The following is a 25,255-nucleotide window of genomic DNA, read 5'->3' as shown; positions in this document are numbered from 1 at the left end:
CCTATTTACTAATGCTCTCAGCATGAGGATTATATATAATCAATGTTTATTGGGAGAGTGAAGTTCCACTTTAAGGCCCTTTTCACAGCAGCGGACCGATCGGGTCTGCCTGTCTGTTTTATTGGTGGACCCGATCGGGCCACCCATTGTCCTCTATTGGGCAGCAGATGTCAGCGGGCGTCTGATCCGACAAAATCCGCTGAAAACATATGTATGGCGATATGTTCGCCATCCGTCCAGTGGATCGGATGACAATCGGATGGAAACGGACATACAGTCTGTTTCCATCCGAGCGCTCCATAGAGGAGAGCGGGTTGTGTCCTTGTCTGCTCTGCATAGCGGAGCGGACACAGACCTTTCATCCTCCTGCTAAGTGGGAATCAGCAGAGAGATCCCCCTGCTGAACAGGCGGAGTCCGCTCCGATGAATCCGCTCCTTGTGAAAAGGGCCTAAGGCCTCATGCATGCTGAGTGTTTATGGGCAGTGTTTGAGACTCCAGGGTTTAGGTTTAGGTTTAGGTGTAGCCTGTAAAAATCTAAGAGAGGCTGACATCTGCTACGGCTGGACGGTTCACTGAGTAGTACTTATGTTTAGGGCAGTATGCACCCAGGGGCGAATGCACACAGACAATAGAGCTCTTTCACACAGGTGTTGAAATTAGGCAGTTCGGTTGTGTTTTTAACACTTCCTGAACGCCTATCAATGCCACTCAAAATGATTACAATAGGGAGCGGATGGAGGTATTCACACTGCAGCGTTAGCGTTGTGGCGATGCAAAAAAAAGGCTGCCTGCAGTTTGGTTGGCGTTGACGCTTTGCAACTGCCTTAATTTACTTCTATTGAAATGCACCACAACCGCACCTTAAACACACTGTAAATGCGCCTATCGTGTTTACAGTGCGTTTACACTGTGGTTGCAAAGCGTCAAAATTGATTATTTCCCGTTTTAGTCTTGTAAAAAAAAAAAAAAAAAACACACAGGGCGTTTAAGAAGCGTTGTTTGATGCAACAAGAGCGCCTGTACAACACATCCTAAATGCTCATTAAAGCTATAGGTGCGTTAATGCGCTTTTAGGCTGCTTTTAAAAGCGCCCTTAGACCCCTTTCACACTGCGAGCGCTGGCCGTTAGCGCTAAGGCACCTCTCGTTTTAGCGTCGCTTTAGCGCTGTTTAACAGCTTCAGTACCCGCGTATAGTCAAATGACGGCCGCAGATGGGATCTCCCATCCTGGGCGGCCGTCATATGATGTCCTGGGCTTCCCGGCCGCCTAGGGGGCGCGTGCGCGCCCGCCGCATTGCTCGGGACCCGGTGCGTGTGCCCGGCGGCCGCGATGTCCGCCGGGCACCTGCAATTGCCCGTTAACCGAGCAGGACCGTGGATCTGTGTGTAAACACACAGATCCACGTCCTGTCAGGTGAGAGGAGACCGATCTGTGTTCCCAGTACAGAGGAACACCGATTGGTCTCCTCCCCTTGTGTGTCCCCTCCCCCTACAGTTAGAATCACTCCCCTAGGAAACACATTTAACCCCTTGTCTCCCCCTAGTGGTTAACCCCTTTCCTGCCTGTCACATTTAAACAGTAATCAATGCAATTTTATAGCATTGATCGCTGTATAAATGTGAATGGTCCGAAAAATGTGTCAAAAGTGTCCCATGTGTCCGCCATAATGTCGCAGTCACAAAAAAACAATCACAGATCGCTGCTATTACTAGTAAAAATAAATAAATAAAACATTTTAAAAAATGCCATAAATCTATCCCGTATTTTGTAGATGCTATAACTTTTGCGCAAACCAATCAATATATGCTTATTGCGATTTTTTTTTTTTTTTTTTTTTTTTTTTTTTACCAAAAATATGTAGAAGAATACATATCGGCTGAAACTGAGGAAAAAAGTTGTTTTTTTTAAAAAAAAAATTGGGATATTTATTATAGCAAAAAGTATAAAATATTGTGTTTTTTTTTCAAAATTGTTCTTTTGTTTATAGCGCAAAAAATAAAAACCGCAGAGGTGATCAAATACCACCAAAATAAAGCTCTATTTGTGGGGAAAAAAATACGTCAATTTTGTTTGGGTACAATGTCGCACGACTGCGCAATTGTCGTTTAAAGTGCAACAATGCTGAAAACTAAAAATTGGTCTGGGAAGGAAGGGGGTGAAAATGCCCTGTATTGAACCGGTTAAGCGGTGCTTTTCAGCCGCTAGCGGGGTACTTTTAACCCCAAAAAAGGGGTTAAAAACTCCAGTTTTGCAGCGCATTCCAAATGCTTTTCAGGCGCTTTGAAAGTGCTGCCCATTATTTCCAATGGGCAGGGCGTTTTGGGAACGCGAAATACAGCGCTCCCAACCAGCCCCAAAGATGCTGCTTGCAGGACTTTTCGGAACGTCCCGCAAGCGCACCGCCCCAGTATGAAAAGTCACACGGAAATTAATGGGAGATGGCTTTCAGGCGCTTAGCAGGGGCTTTTTCCAGCACTAAAGCGCCTTAAAACCGCCCCAGTGTGAAAGGGGTCTTACAGTAGCAGCCAGCCTCTCATAGACCCTTACAGGCTTGCCACCAGCTGGGCTGGATGGTGTTCCTGTACCTTCACCCACACATAAACCCTGGAGTCTCATGAACGCTCAGTGTGCATGAGGCCTATTTCTATCAGGAATTGTTGAGGTAATCTATATAGGCAGCATGCTATACATAAATACGTGTGCACACTGTGAGACAGAACCAAATGAATTTCTATTGTAAATTCTGTGTTTGTGTATGATATAATGCAGTATTGTTATGAATACATAATCCTTTATTAGAGTTGATGAAGGGTAGTATGTGTTCATATTGGTGCTCTGAGGTATTTCCTGGTTGGGTGTCTGATAACACATCTGCCTTCATTGCTTTTTATAGATGGTGAGGAAGCAGCACAGTCTAGTCAGTCAGGACATGTCCTTCTGGTTTTTGGCACAACATGGGCAGTAAAAAGTAGGCCTCATTCACACTGACATTGACAGACCTGCAATTTATGCCTTTACAGGGCATTTCTAAACTCGTATAAAAGCATATAATTCTTTTTGATGATAAAATTCACACTGTAAGATTCCCTGCGTTTTTGTCAGTTATGCTGCATTTAGAGAAGATTGAATTCTGTGCAACCAGGGGCACATTAGAAACGTAGAATTCGTCTGAACCAGGGGTTGTCAACTTATGAGCTAAAGGGGGCTAAAACATGGCCCTGACATCACCATAAGGGCCAAACGTAATGCTCACTATATGTAATACTTGAGAGGAATGTCCGAAACTGATGACCTAATAGAGGAAATGAGGGTCAGAGAGTGTGGGCACACTACATTGTTGGATGGGGATATGCTGCAGAATATGAAACTGGGAACATGTTACATGAGGCTAGTAGAGATCAATGTAATCAGTGTTACCACTACAGACTGCTGAGATCCATCACATATCAAAGCGCCACAGGTTGGGTACCAGGGGTCTAAACGCATGAAAACACATGTAAATGTAGATACATCTACACACAGGAGAACCTGATCTGGGAAGCATAAAGATTGTTTATACAGTGAGGGAAAAAAAGTGTTTGACCCCCCCCCCTGCTGATTTTGTACGTTTGCCCACTGACAAAGAAATGATCAGTCTATAATTTTATTGGTAGGTTTATTTTAACGGTGAGAGACAGAATAACAACAAAAATATCCAAAAAACTTATTTTAAAAAAGTTATAAATTGATTTGCATTTTAATGAGTGAAATAAGTATTTGATCCCCTATCTATTATCAAGATTTCTGGCTCACAGGCGTCTTCTATGCAGGTAACAAGCTGAGATTAGGAGCGCTCCCTTAAAGGGAGTGCTCCTAATCTTAGCTTGTGTACTGTATAAATGCCACCTGTCCACAGAAGCAATCAATCAGATTCCAATCCCTCCACCATGGTCAAGACCAAAGAGCTTTTCAAGGATGTCAGGGACAAAATTGTAGACCTATAGAAGGCTGGAATGGGCTACAAGACCATCACCAAGCATTTTGGTGAGAGGGAGACAACAGTTGGTGTGATTTTTTTTTTTTTTTTTTGCAAATGGAAGAAACACAAAATAACTGTCAATCTCCCTCTGTCTGGTGCTCCATGCAAGTTCTCACCTCGTGGAGTCTCAATGATCATGTGAACAGTGAGGAATCATCCCAGAACTGCTGTACACGGGATAATCTTGTCAGTGATCTCAAGGCAGTTGGGACCATAGTCACCAAGAAAACAATTGGTAACACACTACGCCATGAAGGACTGAAATCCTGCAGTGGCCGCAAGGTCCCCCTGCTCAAGAAAGCACATGTACAAGCCTGTCTGAAGTTTGCTAATGAACTGAATGATTCAGAGGAGAACTGGGTGAAAGTGTTGTGGTCAGATGAGACCAAAATCAAGCTCTTTGGCATCGATTCAACTCGCCGTGTTTGGAGGAGGGGGAATGCTGCCTATGACCCCAAGAACACCATCCCCACTGTCAAACATGGAGGTGGAAACATTATTCTTTGGGGGTGTTTTTTTGCTAAGGGGACAGGACAACTTCACCACATCAAAGGGACGATGGACGGGGCCATGTACCGTCAAATCTTGGGTGAGAACCTCCTTCCCTCAGCCAGGGCATTAAAAATGGGTTATGGATGGGTATTTCAGCATGATAAAGTCCCAAAACACACGGCCAAGGCAACAAAGGAGTGGCTCAAGAAGAAGCACATTAAAGTCCTGGAGTGGCCTAGCCAGTCTCCAGACCTTAATCCCATAGAAAATATGTGGAGGAAACTGAAGGTTCGAGTTGCCAAACATCAGCCTCGAAACCTTAATGACTTGGAGAGGATCTGCAAAGAGGAGAGGGACAAAATCCCTCCTGAGATGTGTACAAACCTGGTGTCCAGCTACAAGAAACATCTGACCTCTGTGATTGCCAACAAGGGTTTTCCTACCAAGTAATAAGTCCTGTTTTTCAAAGGGGTCAAATACTTATTTCACTCATTAAAATGCAAGTCAATTTGTAACTTTTTTGAAATGCGTTTTTCTGGATATTTTTGTTATTCTGTCTCTCACGGTTAAAATAAACCTGCCATTAAAATTATAGACCAATTATTTCTTTGTCAGTGGGCAAACGTAGAAAATCGGCAGAGGATCAAATACTTTTTTTCCCTCACTGTACTTTCTAGATAATTCTCCTGCTGGCTCTTTAACCACTTCCCTTTTGGGCACTTTTACCCCCTTCCTGCCCAAGCCAATTTTCAGCGCTGTCACACTTTGAATGTCAATTGCGTGGACATGCAATGCAACCCTGTGCTCATATGTAATTTTTACACTTTTTTTCACACAAATAGAGCTTTTTTTTGGTGGTATTTAATCACTGCTGAGGTTTTTTATGTAAACTAAACAAAAACAAAAAAAAAGACTGAACAAAGAAAAAAAATGTCATAGTTATAAAATTTTGCAAACAGGTAATTTTTTCTCCTTCACTGATGAGGCCGCACTAATCAAGAGGCGCTGATGAGGCCGCACTGATAGGTGGCACTGATAATGAGGCACTAATTGCCAGCAGTTTGGCAATGTTGGGACCGATGTCCCGTTTAACAGAAGCCGGTTATCGGCTTTCCTCTTTTCTTCTCATGTCAGCTTGAGGGGGAAAAAAAAAATCATAACCAGCTTCTGTTCAGTCATTGGCTGCTAGCTGATCATGTGGTAAAGGGCCGCTGTGATTGGCCCTTTACCCCATCTGTGATCAGCTGAGTCTGAAGGACTCAGCGATCACAGAGCATGCCACCCGAGCACGTCTTTTGGCTATAGCATGGGTGGGAAGGGGTTAAAGGGCTCTAAATGATGAGTCAAAGTTCCTGATCACGTGATAGACTGTCACAGCAGTCATATGATCGTGACCTCCTCCTACCAGCTCCCAATCATAAACGGTGATCAGGAGCTGTCAGTGACAGCTCAGTCTGTGTGCTGGGAGCGTGGCAGCAGTGAACCATGTGAGACACATGGGCATTAATGCCCAGTCACCCTGCTGTCGCAGTTGTGAAGGGGGTTGTGAAGAGGTAAACTACCTAAAGCAGTTTACCCATGCTTCTCCCGTGCCCCTTAAGCTAGCCAGAGGTTTGTGCACATGTCGTCATGCTTTGCCTGGTGGCAGAGGAAATATACTGCGGCAACCAAAAAAATTTTTTATATAAAACAAAAAATATGTGCCCATTGCCTATAATCAATATAGTATGAATCTATACATTAGCAGACAATAGAACAGCATTACAAAAATATAAAAGTGGCAAAAAAAGAACTGCGCTATTTAGAATAAGTGCTAGAGCTGCAACTCGAAGTGATATACAACACAAAACAAAACAATGGAACAAAAAAGAGCTGCGCTAGTGGTGAGGAAACGATAAATGAAGACCAGAATAAATTCAATATAAATACACCTACTTAACTTAAAGTACAATGTGCATGTGTAGATGTATGACATACATCTACACATTGCACTCTAAGTTGGTGTATTTATGTATTGAATTTATTCTGGTCTTCACAAATATTAAAGTGCATCGGCTTTTTATATATATATATATATATATATATATAATTATATATATATATATATATATATATATATATATATATATATATATATATATATATATATAATTATATTTTTTATTTATCTGAAAAACTTTTTTTATTTTCTTGACAAACACAAAACAATACAGACGTACAGCAGCTCAGCCAACATCTGGCCGTCAGCAGGGAGGGGACCCGCGCAGGGGTCCCAAAGTATTGTCACCATATCAAGGAATAGTAAAATATCTATGACTACCATATGTATAACAACAGCAATAGGTTGTCATGGCTCTTGCTCCATAGGAGGACTAACAATGGGCTGGTGCACCTAGAACATCTTCTAAACCCGGGTTGGTCTATTAGGATGTTATGGAGGGCCATTATATCAGGGAGGTCACTTAATTTGTTGCAGCAGTGGAGGGTTCTGCTAACCACTTAATCCAGACTCCTTCATGCTTTTTCGGACACCCTCTGTGTGAATAGGTGTCCCTATAAAGGGGTATCACATTGTTAACAAGTGATTTCCATGAGCCTATAGAGGGAGGAGTCTTTTGCTTCCAGCATAGGACAATGGATTTTCTGGCATAGAACAACAGGAGACCCAACAGGGTTCTCTCTGCTACTCTGGGCACCAAGTCCTCCACCAGCCCCAGCAGGCATATTTTTGGGGAAGGAGTAATAGAGATACTTAGCAGCTCGCTCACCCCTGATAGAATTTGCGACCAGAAACCTGCAATTACCGGGCAGGACCAAAAGATATGGATATAGTCCCCAGGAGCATGATCACATCGCCAGCACTCCGGGGAGAGAGAGGACCTCATCTTGTGTACCCGAGCGGGAGTAAGATATGCCCTATGGACAAACTTGTATTGAATAAGGCGGTCTCTTAAGGAAACCAGTATTTTCAATGGGAAGTCCCACACATCCTCCCAATCCTCGGAGTTCAACTCCGGAACATCCCGGCCCCATTGCTGATGGAGCCTGGATAGTTCAGGAGAAGAGACCCGAAGGAGATGTGCATATAGCACTGAGGTGGGTTTTTCGGTACAATCAAATCACAATATCCGCTCTAGGTCGGATTGGACCTTCTGCCCCTCCCCTGGCTGGAACTGAGCCCTGAAAGCATGGGACAACTGTAGATATCTAAATTTGTGTGAGAGCAGGGCGTTTTTTTATTTATCTTTATTTGCAAATCGATTGTGCTTTTAAATTTGTAATGCTGTTTTTTTTTTTTTTGTTTTTTTTTAAACAATAGTGTTTATTCAGTTTTTGGATTTACAGAAAATAAAAATAAGTAACCATGACCATTATTTAGCATACTATTACAGATATCATTGACTGTGGTAAGAAGTAAGGGTTGTAAACAAAAAGAGAAAGGGAAGAAAAAGGAGGGGGGGAACAAAATTACATGGGAGAATAACCGCTCTCGGGGTAGTACTTTAGCTTACAGTTACCTCGTCCCGGCCTGGTTCATGGAATTCATACCTCATGCAGATGGCACTGTATTCCTCCACCCGCCACCCCCCTGGGAGCTTGCTGTGACTAGGCGAGGGTACAGTCCCCTCAATTCAATATTTATTTATTGACTTCTAACTTTTATTCCTGTTATCAGCTGAACTCCCGAACCAGACCGAGGGATGAATGTGTCTGTGTACATTACCAATGTAAGGATTTTTATCACTGTAATGGGCTCAATTGTTGACTTATTGTGTTGTTGTAGCCTGTGTACTACCCAACTTATAAACATTGTACACTACTATATGAGATGAGCACAAAACGAGTCGTCAACCCATTAAGACATAACAGTATTAGTAAGAACCTGGAAAGGGAAAAAGAAAAAGAAGAAGAAGAACGGGTAAGAGAGGAAGTAGGAGGGGAAAGGGAAGGGAGAGATGTTAGGGGGTGCGCTCTTGCCACGCCGTGGGTGCCTCAATCATTCGGCAACCTACGTGTTGGTAAGGTATTTTATCCAGGGATCCCAAGTTTTATTGAATCCAGTCATCTTATCCTTCAGGATTGCCGTAAGGCATTCATTTACCATTATCCATGATAGTTTGGCTTTTAGTAAGTAAAAGGGGACTGAGGGAGACCTCCAGGACTTAGCTATTGAAATCCTGGCCACCACAAATATAAATGTGATTAGTCTACGCATTGACTTTGATGCTCCCTCCACTGAGCGTCCCAACAGCGCGTGCAGAGGTGATTTAACTAGGTTCACTTGTGTGAGGGAGTATATAAGGTTGTACGTGCGAATCCAAAATCTCCTCACTTTGGGGCACGTCCACCAAGTGTGGAAGAAAGTGCCATTTACGTTACATCCTCTGAAGCACCGGGGGGACGCCCCTGGAACAAAAGTTGCTATACTCTCTGGGACCATGTACCATTGCATCATTACTTTATAGTTTGCCTCTATCAGGGAGGTATTAACGAGCAAAAAATATATATAGTGTAGCGCTGTGTGTGTAAATGGTAAAGAGTATAAAAACAGTGGGCTAGGCTCGAGCCATCTCTTAATGGCCAGCAAATAGACAGAAAATACTTCAAAATTAAATAAAAGTGACTCAATACAATCAAAAGTGCACTATATGTTATAAAATGACATGTAAATTATAATAATTACAACAAACCAGTGATTAATGGTGAACAAGAACAAATTATATATAGATAAAAGTTCAGCCAAAAGAGTCCATAAATATTAGAAAATGTGTTCCTGATAAAAATCAAAAACCACCACCGAAAGGTCTCTGAGGGTCAACTGGTGAAAACAACGATGGAAAGCTTCTGGTAGATGAAAAGGTAGAGCACCAAAATGAAATGAGACGTCTAAATATAAGACAGGACCATCACCAGAGTATCTGAGGAGGCTTACCGGAAGCAGGGGACTTGAAAAGACATACGTCTTACAAGTCTCAGAAAGCTTAATGAGCCGCCAGGGCTGGCAAGATGGATCATCAGGTGTCCACAACTTCAAATGGGGGGGGAAAGGAAAATCCTTGCACAGCCGGCAAATCCTGGCCATTTCGATTAGAACGGTTCCATTGCAGAGAACGGGACGCTACTTGTCAGGCGACTGGGTCGCCTGACATGTCGTCCCAGTTTGAACCGAGGCTTAAAGAAAACTGACTATTAAATATCACTTAAGGCCCCTTTCACACATGCGGACCGTATGTCCGTATTTCATCCATCCGTTTTCGGATGAAATACGGACATACATGCATCCCTATGGGATAGCGGGTGTCAGCGGATGTACATCCGCTGACACCCGATGTTGTCCGGCTCCGCTCTCATCCGATTCTGCGGACGGAAGAAAATCCTATTTTTCTATCCGTCTGCAGAGCGGATCGGAAGAACACGGACAGACGGTCCGTGTTCCTCCGATCCCCCATAGGGGAGAGCGGAGATCTGACAGGGCGGTCCCTGCACAGTGTGCGGGTCCCGCCCTGTCATCTGCCAGCTCAGCTGGGGAAAGCGGAGCGATCCCCGCTGAGCAGCGGATAAACACGGGGCGGATCAACACGGATCCGTCCCGTGTGAAAGGGGCCTTAGGCTTGTTTTGTTATCTCTCAGCAAGTAAAAATATCTAGAATTCCATCTTATTAGAGCATTTGTAGAAAGACAAACTTTCAATTTCTGGAGCATTTTCCAGATTGAGTTTGTCTCAGTAAGTCTAAACTGCATTGCCCTGGATAGGAGGAATATTGTAAAATAAATCTGCGGCACATATATACATAGCATTGTCGGGTGCCTGTCAGACAATGAAAGGCTCTGTATCGCTTCTCAGGGTTGAGAACCAAGATAATCTGTTCTATGTTAATATCATAATTGGATTTGCTGTGCTGTTTGCAGAGAAGGTTCTTTCCATTAGTAGATTTTATCTCTATCTCAGAGGTGGTTTATTAACTTTATTTCATAATTAGTTCTTGTACAGCTTGTATGTTTACATTCCGAAAACTGCAACTTGTTGCTCCTGTTATGCTTAGGCAGCAGGGACATATAGAGCAATTAAAAATAATAATCTAGCATATACAACTGCTAGACAAGCCATTTTGTAATTGAATGGTATTAAAAATGACCTTTCTTTTTCAATCTGCAGTGTACAGAACTTCCCTAGAAATTTCACTGATTTCCCCAGAAGTCCGCACTGAGAGAGAAGTCAGATTTTAGGCATCCGCTGCAACAAAAACAACTTGGACTAATAACTCATTAAATTGTACCTGTACTGCAACCCAACTTTGTAATCTACCTCTGTGAATCACAAATGGCAGCTGCACATAATGTCCACCTTGTCTTTTTTCCAAAAAGATTTTTATTTATTTGTAAGAATAACATCCTAGTACGTACAAGAAAAAATTAAAGAGACAAGGATAAACTATACATACAGCCCTTAAGAGAGAACAGCCTAATACTAGGTCATATAGAGTGAAAAAGTAGTTCCAAGCCGTTGATTAATTATTGAACTGGAATATAAAAATGAGTTATTGAACGCCACACTGCTAGCTCTTCTTTTATTTATTTTTTCATTTTTTTTTTTTTAAGTAGGCAAAGCTTAGTAATCCTTGTTTGGGTGAGTGCAATAGAGTTCGCTCGGAAGGGGGGAAGTAATACCAGTAATGGAGAGGGAATTGTGAAATTTTTGATCCACATGAGACCTAGAGAAGAAGTCATGTGTGGTGTATGCAAAGTAGTCTTTGGAGTATAGCTTAGTGAGAGGGAGTAAGCAAATAGGTATATAGGGGGGGAGAAAAAAGGTGGGAGAGAGGAGTGTTTGGGGGGGGGGGGGGGGGTCAGCATCTCTTACCTCCCTCCTCAATGGACAATGGTATGAAAGGAACTCTTTTAGAAGTTCACGCGGGTTTTGGAGGCAAACAGCCCTTAGAGGGGTAGGGTATACTGGTCATGAGTTTAGGTATTGTGGAAAGTCGACTGGGGGTTTAAAAGGTCTGATTATATAATAGAGTCATCATTTATCGGTACAGAGATCAATTGTTTAGGCGAGAAAACTCTGGAGTTGACTGGAAATGTGTCCAGCACGCCCATTTGGTTCCAAATTTTTTAGGAGTATCACGTGCATTGTGAATTAGCTCCTCCAGTTCAGCCACTCTGTTAATTCTGTTAAACCATTCCTTGATTGAGGGGGCATGGGGAGAACCCCAATGGAGGGGAATACATTGTTTTGCTGCATTAATCAAATGCATCACTTGAGATTTGTGATAGGATTTGTGTGATAGGGGTGAGTGATGTAGAAGGAACAGGGCTGGGGATAGTTCCAAATCGTAAGATGTGACATGGGAAGTAATACGTTGTACTTCTTTCCAAAAAGTTTGTAGGAGAGGACAGGACCACCATATATGCAATAGTGTACCACTGTCTTTTTGGCATCTCCAACATGTTTCTGGTATTGTCTTTGAATTTGTGTAAAAGAGCTGGGGTGCAGTACCATTTGGATTATATTTTGTATCCATTTTCCTGTGTAGAGACATTTATTGATCCTTTATGGACATTTAGGAAAATTTGTTCCCAATCTTCCACTGTCGGAGTCAGGGAGAGGTCCCTTTCCCACGTCTTGCAGGCTTTGCCATCATTGGGACTTAAGTCTGTAAAAAGGAGAGAATGCATGATGGATATAAGGTGGCATTGGGGTTGTTTTTGCGTGCAGAGTATTTCAAAGGGTGTGAATTGTCTCGAACACATGGCTGTGTTGTCTAGAGTCTTAGGTAATGTGTAAGTAAAAAGTAAGTCCAAAGGGAAATGGGTGGTCTGTTCATTTGGGTGGAAAGGTGAAAGGCAGGCAAAAACTGCCCCTGATCGTTAAAGTGATGGGCTAAAATCAGATCATGCACCCAATGATCTGAGAGAAATTGGTGAGACATGCCTGGGGGGAAATCTGGATTCATTTTTACGAATACGAATATTGACTTGACCACAGTCCCTTGTTGTGTGATGGGCAGCGTTGTTGGCCAGTCAGCATGCAGAGAAGGTAGTGGGTCAAATGTTGACTTCAACTACCTAGTTGACCTTTACATGGTAGAGCGCTGTCTTACGTGCTCCTGGGGTTGCTCTGCTAGAACACAGAGTGTAAAGGCACCTTGGGGTGCTTGATTTTGTTTCATTGCGTCACATTTTGAACTTGGGGCCCAGCACAGGTTTTCTTTCAAATGTAAATATACATTATTATAATGTACTAATATATACACTAACTATATATATATATATATATATATATATATATATACACACACACACACACACACACACACACACACACACACACACACACACACACACACACACACACACACACACACACACACACACACACACACACACACACACCTCCATCCATCCATCCACACACACCCATCTGCTATAGCATTAGGATCACTGACAGGTAAAGTGAATAATATTGATTATCTAGTTACAATGACATCTACAGTAAAACTTGGTGAGATATATTTGGCAGCAAACAAAACATGTTGTCCATTGAAGTCGATGTGTTGAAAGCAGAAGAACCGAGCAGTTTGTTTATGGAGGAGTGTAGTGGCAGACCGGTCAGGGTGTACATGCTGACCCAAGTCAACAGCCAAAAGCACCTACAATGGGCACGTGAGAATCAGAACTGGACTATGGAGCGATGGTAGAAGGTGGCCTGGACTGATGAATGATGTTTTTTTTACATCATGTGGATGGCTGGGTGCGTGTGTGTCAGTTACCTGGGAAAGAGATGGGAACAGATGCATTATGGCAAGAAGGCAAGCTGGCGGAGGCAGTGTGATGCTTTGGGCCTGTAATGTAATAATAAAAAACACACACGCAAACACACACACACGCACACACTGTGTATATACTTAGGTAGGTATGGAGACCTGTGCCTGCTTGTGGCCATCCTCATCATAACCCATGTAACTGCTTGCCGACCAGCCGCGGCAGTTGTACTGCGGCAGGTTGTCACGACTGCGCGAATCGCTGTCATTGTACGTCCGCTGCTTTAAGAATCTATAGGGCACGCGCACGACGCCGTAGCCGATGCACGTGGCCGACGGCCGCGATGTCATCCGGCCATCCACGATCGCTCCTCAGAGAGTCAGAATGGGGATCTGTCAATGTAAACAGACAGATCCCCATTCTGACAGGGGAGTAGAGAGAAATCTGCTGTTCCTAGTGATCAGGAACAGCGATCTCTGTCCACTCCCCCCACAGTTAGAAACACTCCCTAGGGAACACTTAAAGGGGTTGTAAAGGTAAATTTTTTTTTTTTTTTTTTTTTAAATAACAAACATGTTATACTTACCTTCACTGTGCAGCTCGTTCTGCACAGAGTGGCCCCGAACCTGCTCTTCTGGGGTCCCTCGGCGGCTGTCTCAGCTCCTCCCCGCAATAACTAACCACCTTAATGCGAGCTCTCTCGCATGGTGGTTAGTTATTGCGGGCGCGCTTCCGTGATACAGCCGGCGGCTATAGCCGCTCGCTGTATCACTCGGCCCCGCCCCCGACGCTCAACGTCATTGGCTGTGATTGACAGCAGCGCGAGCCAATGGCTGCGCTGCTTTCAATCCATCCACTATAGCCAATCAGCGACCAGGCTGATCGGCTGAATGGAGGTCGGGAGCGAGCGGCCGAGTTTCGAGGTGTCAGGTAAGTAAAACGGGGGGGCTGGGGGCGGCGGTATTTTCAAAAGTTTTTTCACCTTAATGCATAGAATGCATTAAGGTGAAAAAATGTATACCTTTACAACCCCTTTAACCCCTTCCTCTGCTGCAGAAGCTTAGACATATCCTACACACATTTTTGAAAAATAGATTTTGACTGCTGATCTGAACATTATTGACTTACTAGTCTGTTTTCAAGCTGATACTGCAAACTTCATTGGACATATTTGATGTCATGGAAGTCAGATGGTGTCTAAACGCACACACATTGTTGATCAGCAGTCACCAGCCATTTTTAAAAAATGTGGTGTGTAGGACGTGTCTAAATTTCTGCAGAGGCGTGAAGAAATGAACGTATCATAATGAAACCAAGCACACATACAACGGGCACTTTACTGAATTTCCCTATTAATTATGTGGATTGTTCCGCCCTTCATTGAAGAGGCTAAGAATTTTCAGTCCACCCTTGCATATGGCTTCTGCTGTAGAGCATACAGTAAGCTGCCATATCTGTGGGGCAGTCGAAATATCTCTGAGCAATGGGGCCACCTATCTTATACTGTAAGAAGCAGTGATGCAGTTTGGCCCAACCACCTGCGTCGTAGCTACCAAGAATGCTGTGTGAACCCTTTTCACACAGCATCCATTGTCCATTGTTGCTAGGATGCAGGTGGCCTTTGCCGCACAACATCCTTTGCTGCTAGGGTGCAGTCTGTCCCTGAGGCACAATCCTTTGTTGCTAGGGTGCAGGCAGCCCTGTGCACAGTCATTGGTTGTTATGGTGCAGGTGGCCCTTGTGTCCTGTCAGCATCCTAGCAACCAACCTTCAGTAACATTCTGCTGATGATGACTTTGCCATTTCCCCGGCAATACTGATCTACATACAGTACAGTGTCAGTGAATCACGGTATTAGAGACTCTGTCTAGGGTTGCACCGATACTAGTATTGGTGCCGATACCGAGTATTTGCACAAGTATTATTACTCGTGCAAATGCAGTGATACCTGAAACCGATACTTTCAGGCCTGGTTCTTTGAGCTGTCAGTGGGGATGAACAATTGTTCCTCTGTTTAACCCCTTATTAACCCTTAATTTACTCTAATCAGCCTTAATTAACTCCCTATCCTCCTCCATTTAATTATTTTCCTTTTTTTTGTTTTGTTTTGTTCACGTCTATTTTATAAACGATAAACAATTTAAAACTTTTTTTTTTTGTTTGCTTTGTTAGTGAATCACAACTGTAAAATCACCACTGAGAGAACTGACATGTTACCCCATCTGTCTTCCGGGTTCGTGAGCTCCAGCTATGTGATTGGACAGAGCCGTGACGACGTCATTCCCGAACATACGTGCGGGAGCCGCCGTTTCCAGCACGGGCTCTGAAGTGTTTGGTCAGAATCGATGACCCGTCTGATTAGGTAACGGAAGTGACATTCCGTCACCTGTGCATACGTTCCACCGCTACCAGGTTTGCTCATCTGACAGAACACCTGCAGTCAGAAGAAGCGTCAGCGGAAATATCTTACTATACCCAGCTACTTCTTGATTTTCAGAGTAATTTTAGCAATAAAGTGAGTGTATATAAATAAATATAGTATGTTGACATCTGTGATGCTGTTTTGGATGTTACATTTTGAAAGAAGGTGGACACCAGCAGTAGGAAGGTGGCAGAGGCCATGTTGGTACACCCTGCACTGCTCAGTGCTAAACCTTTTAGGCTTTCAAAATTAAACAGCATCATAGATGTCACTATACTACATTTATTTATTTACACTCACTTTATTGCTGAAATTACTTTGAAATTCAAGACGTAGCTGGGTGCACGAAGATGTTTACTGCTGCCTTCTGACTGTAGGTGTTCTGTCAGATGAGCAAACCTGGTAGCGGCGGAACGCATGCGCAGCTGACAGAACGTCACTTCCGTTACCTAATCTGACAGGTCGCTGATTCTGACGGAACACCGGCACTGTAAGCCAGACCTTTAGAGCGCATGCGCCGATGGGACCATTGGCTGCATGCCCTCTGAATATCTCCTAAACTGTGTAGGAGATATTCACCGTATTTACAAGTAATCCTTGTTATAGTCTTACCTGTAGGTACAAGTGGTAGTACAGAGTTTACTACCACTTTAAGCAGTCAACTAGCCAGGGTGGATTTGATTTAAATCGCTAGTAAAAAGTCTTTATATCAACTCGATTTAAGTTATAATTTTTAAAGAGCAACTGTCATCTCTGTCCCGCAGCGGCTCCTCCTCTGACCCGCTGTTGACTCACCGACAGTCCCATTCACTTTAACAGCCAGTGATGTGCCAGCAGCAGGTGAGTGGATGCCCGCTAACAGGCGCTGCCATAATGGATCTGAGATGACAGGTGCTCTTTAAATGTAAGGACTTCTTTTTGTTGGCTGTTAGAATCTTTAATATTTGAATATTGAACAAAATGAAGGTTTCCCGTTTAGAATAATAGGCTGTCAAGTTAAAACGGCGATATTGGAACTTTGTTTTATCTCATGGTTACTGTGACATTGTGTGAATGCATCAACGCAGTGCATGTTATCTCAGCTTGCAGAGCTTGGATTCATTGAATGAGTTTACCAAAAATGTAAATATTGTAGAATATACAACCTCATCCTACATAACTAAGCTCTATTTCATGCTGAATAAACCAAATTATTAGTGTATCTTAAATAGAAAACTATCTTTATCTAGATTTTTACTCCAAAAAGCAATTAAAAAAAAAAAAAATCATTGATTTTTATCCACCCTGCAACTGACATTTTTAGAAAGAGTTCAGTAATGACAGTTCCACCAATCTCTCATGGCAGATTTACATTTATTGTACTAGTCTACTTACAGTGGTATATAGTAAATACAGATTTAACTATTCCTGTCCCTAACAGTACTGTAGATGCAGATTTGTCATAATCCCTTTACAGAGTTGTAAAATAAAAAAAGAGTTACCATTTAACCTTTTTTTTTTTTTTTTTTTTTTTTTTTTTTTTTTTACAGTGGTATAGCATGCATTATTATTTGGTTTTAGTCTTTTGGAAAAAAAAAGTGCATGTTCTGGAAATCCTCATGAAACTGTTGATTGTTTTCAGGTTGGCAGCCTCGCTGGTTTGTTTTAGACAATGGTATTCTTTCATACTATGATTCCCAAGATGATGTCTGTAAAGGCAGCAAAGGAAGTATTAAAATGGCTGTCTGTGAAATTAAAGGTAAGAAATGAATGATTATTCTTCAACATGCTGTAGAATACAGCAACAAAAAGCATCAATTCATAGTAATCGGCCACTTGTACTGTAGATGGGAAGTGGCTAAAAAGGCTGTGGGTGATCAGCCCGGAATTGTGCAAAGGAAAAAATTTGTACTTTTATAAAAAAAAAACCACATAGTGTTTGTTTATGATAAACAGTAGTTTAGCTAAATAAATGCCAATCATTTAGGTTTTATACATTTTAATGTGCTTTCCCATGTGATAAAATGCAACACGAGAAAGCATAAATATTAACGTTCAACTCTGGGATGAAAAAAAAAAAAAGTGCCTTAGAGCAGGGGTCCCCAACCCCCGGGCCACAAACCGGTACTGGTCCGCGGCCTGTTCATAGCCGGGTCGCATAGCAGGGGGTGAATGGCGACCGCAGTCTAGACGGGACTAGCATGTTCCATGGTCGTCACTCACCACCTGCTGTGTGGCCGTGCCACTTAGCCTGTGTGTCCTCTCCTGGGTCACCCGCCCTGCCGAGGATGTCAATCAATCAGCAGTGCAGGGGACGGGAAGAGCTGTAGATCTGGACAGAGAGCGGGAGTCTTTTCATATTAATAGTCTTGTCTGTTCCCATCGCACTCATTCCTGGATCGCAAGGCTCATCTGTAGTGGGTGCTATAGTGACTGAATTAGCTTTGGACTACATTTGAAGATCTATGGTGTGCTGGCAAATATGTGCATTGTTCATATTAACAAGCGTCCAGATCTGCAGATTCTCCCGCCCCCCTGGCCCTGCTGATAGGATGACATTGTTGGCGGGGCGAGAGACACGGAAGAGGACACACATGCCGATAACGGCCTCTGCACTGCCAAAGCTAGAACTGTGGAACTGGGAGACGGAGAATGAAAGGGGGCAGTGATGATGCAGAGGAAAGGGAGGGGGGGGGGGCAATGACTGCAAGGGGCACTGTGTAGGGGGGACTGTGAGTGCTAAGGGCACTGTAATATAATGGGGACTACACTGTAAAGGGGTACTTTAATTATTGCAGTCCCCTTTATATCACAGTGCCCTTTTACAGTGCAGTCCCCTTTATATCACAGTGCCCTTTCATAGTACAGTCCCCTTTTTATATCACAGTGCCCTTTTACAGTGCAGTGCCCTTTTACAGTGCAGTCTCCTTTTTATATCACAGTGCCCTTTTACAGTGCAGTCCCCTTTTTATATCACAGTGCCCTTTTACAGTGCAGTCCCCTTTTTATATCACAGTGCCCTTTTACAGTGCAGTCCCCTTTTTATATCACAGTGCCCTTTTACAGTGCAGTCCCCTTTTTATATCACAGTGCCCTTTTACAGTGCAGTCCCCTTTTTATATCACAGTGCCCTTTTACAGTGCAGTCCCCTTTATATCACAGTGCCCTTTTACAGTGCAGTCCCCTTTATATCACAGTGCCCTTTTACAGTGCAGTCCCCTTTATAGCCCCTTTACAGTGAAATCCCCTTTACATCCCAATGCTCCTTTACAGTGCAGCCAGTGACTGATATAAAGGGAGGACTGTGCTGTAAAGGGGGCTTGTGATGTGAAGGGGGCTGAGGACCAACGTGAAAGCTCAACGGTCCCTGGAAAAATGATCTACCACATACCCACTCCCTGGTGCCAAAAAGGTTTGGGATTATGGGGGCAAAACTGTGGGGGGGGGGGGGCAGTTACACAGATGGAGGGTATTACTAATTATTTCTTTACCCGTAGAATTTACAAACATTTAGCCACTGCAGTGTGCTTGGTGGATTTGGCTTTAAAGTCTTCTAAGCCAAGAGAGTTGCTTGACTGGTTTGGCTCGGTATTTGTTATACTTGCATACAATAAATATTTTCTTATGGGAAAGGGTATTGTGATAGGTATTTCTGTTTGCTAGAAAACCTTTTTTCCTTCGTGTTGGTTGCTCCCTATACCACCTGATTTATAGTTTTCTGCAGTTGGCCACAAAAGCAATAATAGATTTGTGGCTTTGGCTGGCTGTACATGTGCAGATCTCTCATTAAATAAATCACAATCTTTCCCCTGACCTGTGCAGTTTTTCTCATGATTTTTGCCTATGGACTGAAAGAACCATTGTTGCCTAATTCTCAGGACTAACAGGAACGATTCATAATTGTATGCAAGTAAAATGTTGACATTTTAAAAAATATCTGCGTTCCTATTGAATGAAATGCTTTATCGTATTTTTCCAACTTGTCTTTGCAGTTCACTCAACAGACAACTCCAGGATGGAGCTCATCATCCCTGGAGAACAGCACTTCTATGTCAAGGCTGTAAATGCTGCAGAAAGGCAGAGGTGGTTAGTAGCTTTGGGGAGCTCTAAGGCCTGCCTGGCTGATAACAGGACCAGGAAAGAGAAAGGTAAGTAGCGCAGGTTCATAGACTACAGTAACCCTCCATGCTGTCTTTTAGTGGGTAGTGTTCTGGTAAGCACATCAAGCCTCCTTACACTTAATGTTAGTTTATTAACCTTTAAGGCTGCCAAGGAAAGCAGAGCTTCCTTTCTTTTTTTAACATAAAATTTTATTTAGGTTTTTACAAAACAAACCAACTATATCGGGTTAAACATCGATACAGACATTTTGCAAAGTTGTTTACACTTTCTTAACAGATATAGAAAATAAACCTCAAAAGCAGCGATACCTGAACATGAATTTTGCGTCAGGTTCTAAAAAGATGTTACAAATATATGCAATACGGCACTCATCTAAGGTAGAGGCGTGGGTGGGCCCAATGATCATCCTTGGCATAAAGACTCCTATCTTACATTCCCAAAAAAAAAAAAGGGGGGGGAGGGAGACATAGGTAAATTAATTGTTGGTATGAGGAGGTTTGTGTCAGGTATAGTGGGCACTGGCCCGTATATTTCAGTCAATAGTTAAATGTTTCGCCTTCACCCATGCCCCCCAAATCTTCCCAAATTTTTGGGGGCAGTTTCTTCCCATGTATGTCATTTTATATAACGACAGTGCCTTGTTAACCAAGGACTGCCAGAGCTTTCTAGTGGGTGGTTGAGGCTGATTCCATTGCAATAGAATTGCCTTTCTAGCATATAATGTGGTGTAGAAAACAAACAGTTTTTTCCCCCACGAGACCTCCATGAAATCACAGATACCTAGCAGAAGAGGGATTGGGCTGTATGGGATATTCTTTTACCCAATAGAATTAATATCGGCCAATATATTTTTCCAAAAGTCCTCCACTCCAGGGCATGACCAGACCACATGGAAAAAATCAGCATCCTCAGAGCCGCATCTAGCGCATCTCGCTGACCTATCAGGGTAGATTCTAGCTAATCTTAGTGGAGAGTAGTATGCACGGTGGATAAACTTCAATTGCATGAATCTATCTCTAGCCGAGATTGTAAGGGGTAAAAATTGCTGAATTCCCTCTTCCCAGTCCTAGAGCTTCCTTTCTAAGGACTCTTACACAGCCGTAATTTACAGCATATGGCTATCCAGAGTATAATACCGATGTAGTTGTCATTAGGAATGGGCTTGGGCGTGTTTGGGATCCCACCTGCCCGATCCCACCAGGAAGCTGACACTGCACACGGCTAATCACAGGCAGTGATACATTTCCCAGTCCACAGCTACACAGATCGGGAAATGTCTCACTGCCTGTGATTAGCCGTGTGCAGTGTCTGCTTCCTGGCAGGATCGGGCAGGTGGGATCCCAAACACGCCCGAGCCCATCTCTAGTTGTCAGCCCTTTTCAGTCTGGGTGCTGGTATCTTAACTAAGGGAAATTAAGGCTAGGTTCGCACATGTCCAGTCCGAATTTCCCCTCCATTTTCTCTGTGAATTTTTTAAGCAGCTGTTCAGCAGTTCAGCTGCGATTTTAGATGCAGTTCAGATGTAAAATTTTGGAGCCGGCTTGTTTAACATTAGCTGGTTGTTAAGGAGCAGGCTGGGAAACCGGCCGCTGTGTTCTTAACAACAGATGACTAATCAGCTGTGAGCAGCGTTCCCCGCTGACAGCTGAATGTAAAAAACTAAATATTGCAGCAATCCAATCCATACCAGGCCCTTTTGGGTCTAATACGGACTTCAAGGGGAACCCCGCGCCAAAATAAATGAAATAAAATGGCATGGGTTCCCCCCAAAAATCTATACCAGACCCTTATCCGAGCATGCAGCCTGGCAGGCCAAGAAAGGGGGGGTGGTGGCATTGCCCCCCTTGACGTATGTGCATACTGAGTCGGTGATGTCGCAAGGGGGCGGTGCCACTAGGTGATGTGGCCCCGCCCCTAATCTATTTAATAACTGTCACACGGCGGAGCAAGCAGACGGCGATAGTCTTTTTTTTTTTTTTTTTTTTTTTTTTTTTTGCAGTGCTGCGGATCTACATCAGGGGACATTATTTAAAAAAAAAAAAAAAGGAATTGTCATAAACTGTCTTTGTTTTTATTTCTTTTTGACACTTTTTTTGGTGAATGAGTAGGGGAAACAATGTACCATATGCTTGTTCACATGGAAGGAGTGAGATCTCGATGCCCCCTTGTTAAAGATTCCGATGAGCCCCCTGCATGCAAACCCCCACATCCACTGCCCAGGGTTGTGGGAAAGAGGCCCTGCAACAAACCGAATTGTCCTGTTTAACAGTTCATGTAAAAAACAGGGGTTTAGTTTACACACATTTGCAAATACATGAGTAAGCTGCAGAGGCCATGACAAGGCACCCCAGTGTACACTGCAGTCCTAACGCTTTACATTTTGTGAGCGGTTTATATTAGGAGCACATATATAGTAATGGATAGATTGAGGGCAGGTATGCCTGGAGGGAGCCGACTGGACCCCCAGCAAATAGCACAATGGCAGTGAAGGTGCCCAGTGTGCCCCCTCACCAAAGAGCCAACGATACAAACGGCAACTGCCCCAATCCCCAAAAACAGCAATTGCCTCTAATTTACCCTGAAAACATTTGATTTATCCCCATTTGCACAGAACATCCCATATTGATGGACAAACAGCTAAGTGAATTGAGTTTTTCATAAAGGAATCCCGTAGTTTCAGCTATTGTTTCATTTACAGCTAAATAAATTAGTTTTATTTACATTTGCAGAAATCAGTGAAACCAATGAATCTCTGAAAACCAAAATGTCAGAGCTGCGGTTGTATTGTGACCTGCTCATGCAGCAGGTACACACCATCCAGGAGTTTGTTAGTCAAGATGAGAATCGACCATCGCCCAGTGCTGAGGTATGAGCTGTACTGTCTGTTGTGTACTTCAAATCAGATTATCTGGCATAGATCCTGCAAATCTAGCTATACCTGTGTATATATCTATTATTATCTTCTTTTTTTTTTTTTTTTTTTTAAGTCAGTATTTATTGGCTGCTTTGCAGATTGCAGTGTAGCACCCTACATATGTATCTTGGAAAGGGAATGTAAGTCATAAATCTTGATGCAGTGGAGCACATCCATAGCAAACAGCATTGGGATGCCCAATAATAGGCACATTTCCTACCAAGAATCAAAATGAAGGAAAGACCGGCACTTTTTAAAATATCAGACTACTGAAGTAGCCCATAACATTCATTGTTAATGGAGGAATCCCTCCCACAGCGCTATTGTGTTCTACCAGCTGGCAGGACACAATGGTTAATGTTAGCGGCTGTGGCTACCGGCAGTAATCGCATGTAAAAAATCCAACAGGCTGGTTCTACCCAAGTTGTTTGATGGATCAACTTGGGTACAAACAGCCTGCCCATACTCGGATCAAGTTTCGTCCGGTCTTCACTGAGCTGGCCAAATTTTGATCCATGTATGGCTGGCTTTAGTCAAAGCATAGTAAATCAACATTTCAATGACATGTAGGTCCCTTTATTTATGTTTGTTTTTAGATTGGCTGTCCAGTGACCTGCTAAGTAGTGAAGGAAGGGTAAGGATGATGGCACTGGGACTTGTATCCTCAAAAACAATTCAGCATTGATCATTTCAATATGCATATCCTGATCTCAGTAATGGAAGCAGCAGGAAGAGTAAGAAGCTACTGAAGTGCAGAGTTCTTATTACCTGAGAGTCATAAAGCTTAAAGCTCCTTTCACATTTGCGTGTCTTCAGAGTCGCATGATTTCCAGTGCAGTTTTGGAACGTGACTGATTTGAATGGGTGCCATTAAAAAGAATGGGGTGCATCTTGTCATGCGTATTTGATGTCCAAAGTCACATGACAAATTGCACAAGTGTGAATGGAGTCTAAAGTATTTGGCAGGTTATTCAGCTGACTAGCTGCTAGTTCCAAAAGTGAAATGCACATTTCTATGTTTATTTTATTTTATCCAGCATTGGCATTTGTATTTAGTGCCATTGTGTAACTGCCTATTTGTGTGTGTTCTTATTTCATATAGAACATGAATGAAGCATCTTCATTGCTCAGCGCAACCTGCAACACCTTTATCACCACGCTTGAAGAATGTGTCAAGATTGCAAATGCCAAATTCAAACCAGAAATGTACCAGCTTCCTCCTCACGAGTCCTTGGTGTCTGCTGTGTCTCCTTCTCCTATACAAATGGTAAAGCAGAAATACGAGGCCATGGCAGTTCTATGCAATGATGGCAGAAACTGCTGGGTGGGCTTTATGTGTTGATCATTACTTGAAATTAATTTTATATGTATTTTCATAAAACTGATAATGCTTTTTATTCTCAAAAGGGTGAGCTAAATAAAGTCAGGGCATGGCCTAGGACTATTCTCGGCTAGCTTTGCATATGTAACATATGAGAAGGGTACAGTTTTATTAAATTTCCCTCTGTGTCTGACCCTGGAGTTGTAAATGTGTTAAGTGTCACTTGACATTTTACTAGGTTTAAATTGGCTGGCAATGACCATTACACATTACTTTGTGCAACTTCATATTTAGAAATGGTAGATTTCTGAATTGTACCTTCCTGTTTTATAGATGAAGAGATCCATGAGTCACCCAGGCACCTACACTTCAGATAGGTGAGTATGAACACACGTGTACTATTACATATGGATTAATTTACCAAGTATAGTTAACGTTTAGACTTCCTTCAGACCTATGTGTTGCAGTAATATGCAGTTTATTACAACAGTAACACTGTGAGCAATACATTGCAGTGCCATTTATTTAGAATGGCACTCCAATGCATAAGTCCAGTAGGTGCCAACAGACTCGCACTGCAGCATACCACAATGCACCTGTCCTGCAGTGTTGTGCGCTACATTAAAAAAGGTGCAGGTCTGTAGATTTGTTTCTTAATGCGATACATTGTTAGTCATTCTTGATTTAATAGCTGCCTTAATGTAACACACGCTAACATGTATGCAGTAGCATCACATTAGAATGACATAGTGTGAAGGAGATCTTAAAGAGGAAGTAAACCCTGATGGGTTTACTTCCTCTTTGTTTCCCTGCAAAGGTAAAGCATAATGGGCTACTATGCATCGCATAGTAGCCCATTATGTGTCACTTACCTGACACAGGAGCCTGCGATGTCACCACTGCCCCCTCTGCTACGAAGCGTCCATTTTCTTTCCGGGTATCATGGCTCCGGCGCTGTGATTGGCCGGAGCCTCGATGACGTCACTCCCGCGCACGGGAGCCGCCACTAATGGCATATCGCTGTTAGCAGCGGCATGCTCAGTGCGCCAGCGGTGCCTGTCTTTTTGCAAATATCTCCTAAACTGTGTAGGTTTAGGAGATATTTCTTGGACCTACAGGTAAGCCTTAATCTAGGCTTACCTGTAGGTCAAAGTGGTCTGTGAGGGTTTACAACCACTTTAATCCTTTTTTTTTATTTGCCCTGCTATCCATTCGATGT

The 25,255-nt window shown here is 43.0% G+C and overlaps 1 protein-coding gene across 1 annotated transcript in view; it reads left to right on the top strand.

Annotated features, from left to right (window-relative positions):
* PLEKHA3 (pleckstrin homology domain containing A3) overlaps nucleotides 1-25,255 on the top strand; it is a 47,276-nt gene that overhangs the window by 6,873 nt on the left and 15,148 nt on the right. Inside the window, exons 2-6 of the mRNA XM_073633817.1 lie at nucleotides 17,322-17,438; nucleotides 19,672-19,827; nucleotides 22,531-22,667; nucleotides 23,818-23,982; nucleotides 24,370-24,413. Of these exons, the coding sequence (XP_073489918.1) occupies nucleotides 17,322-17,438; nucleotides 19,672-19,827; nucleotides 22,531-22,667; nucleotides 23,818-23,982; nucleotides 24,370-24,413 (619 nt within the window). The remainder of the gene's footprint in view (nucleotides 1-17,321; nucleotides 17,439-19,671; nucleotides 19,828-22,530; nucleotides 22,668-23,817; nucleotides 23,983-24,369; nucleotides 24,414-25,255) is intronic.

Source organism: Aquarana catesbeiana, linkage group LG06, assembly GCF_042186555.1.
Source record: "Aquarana catesbeiana isolate 2022-GZ linkage group LG06, ASM4218655v1, whole genome shotgun sequence".
NCBI classification, from domain to species: Eukaryota; Metazoa; Chordata; class Amphibia; order Anura; family Ranidae; genus Aquarana; species Aquarana catesbeiana.
The sequence above is the reverse complement of the archived record's forward strand: the minus strand, read 5'-3'. Positions and strand labels throughout refer to the sequence as shown.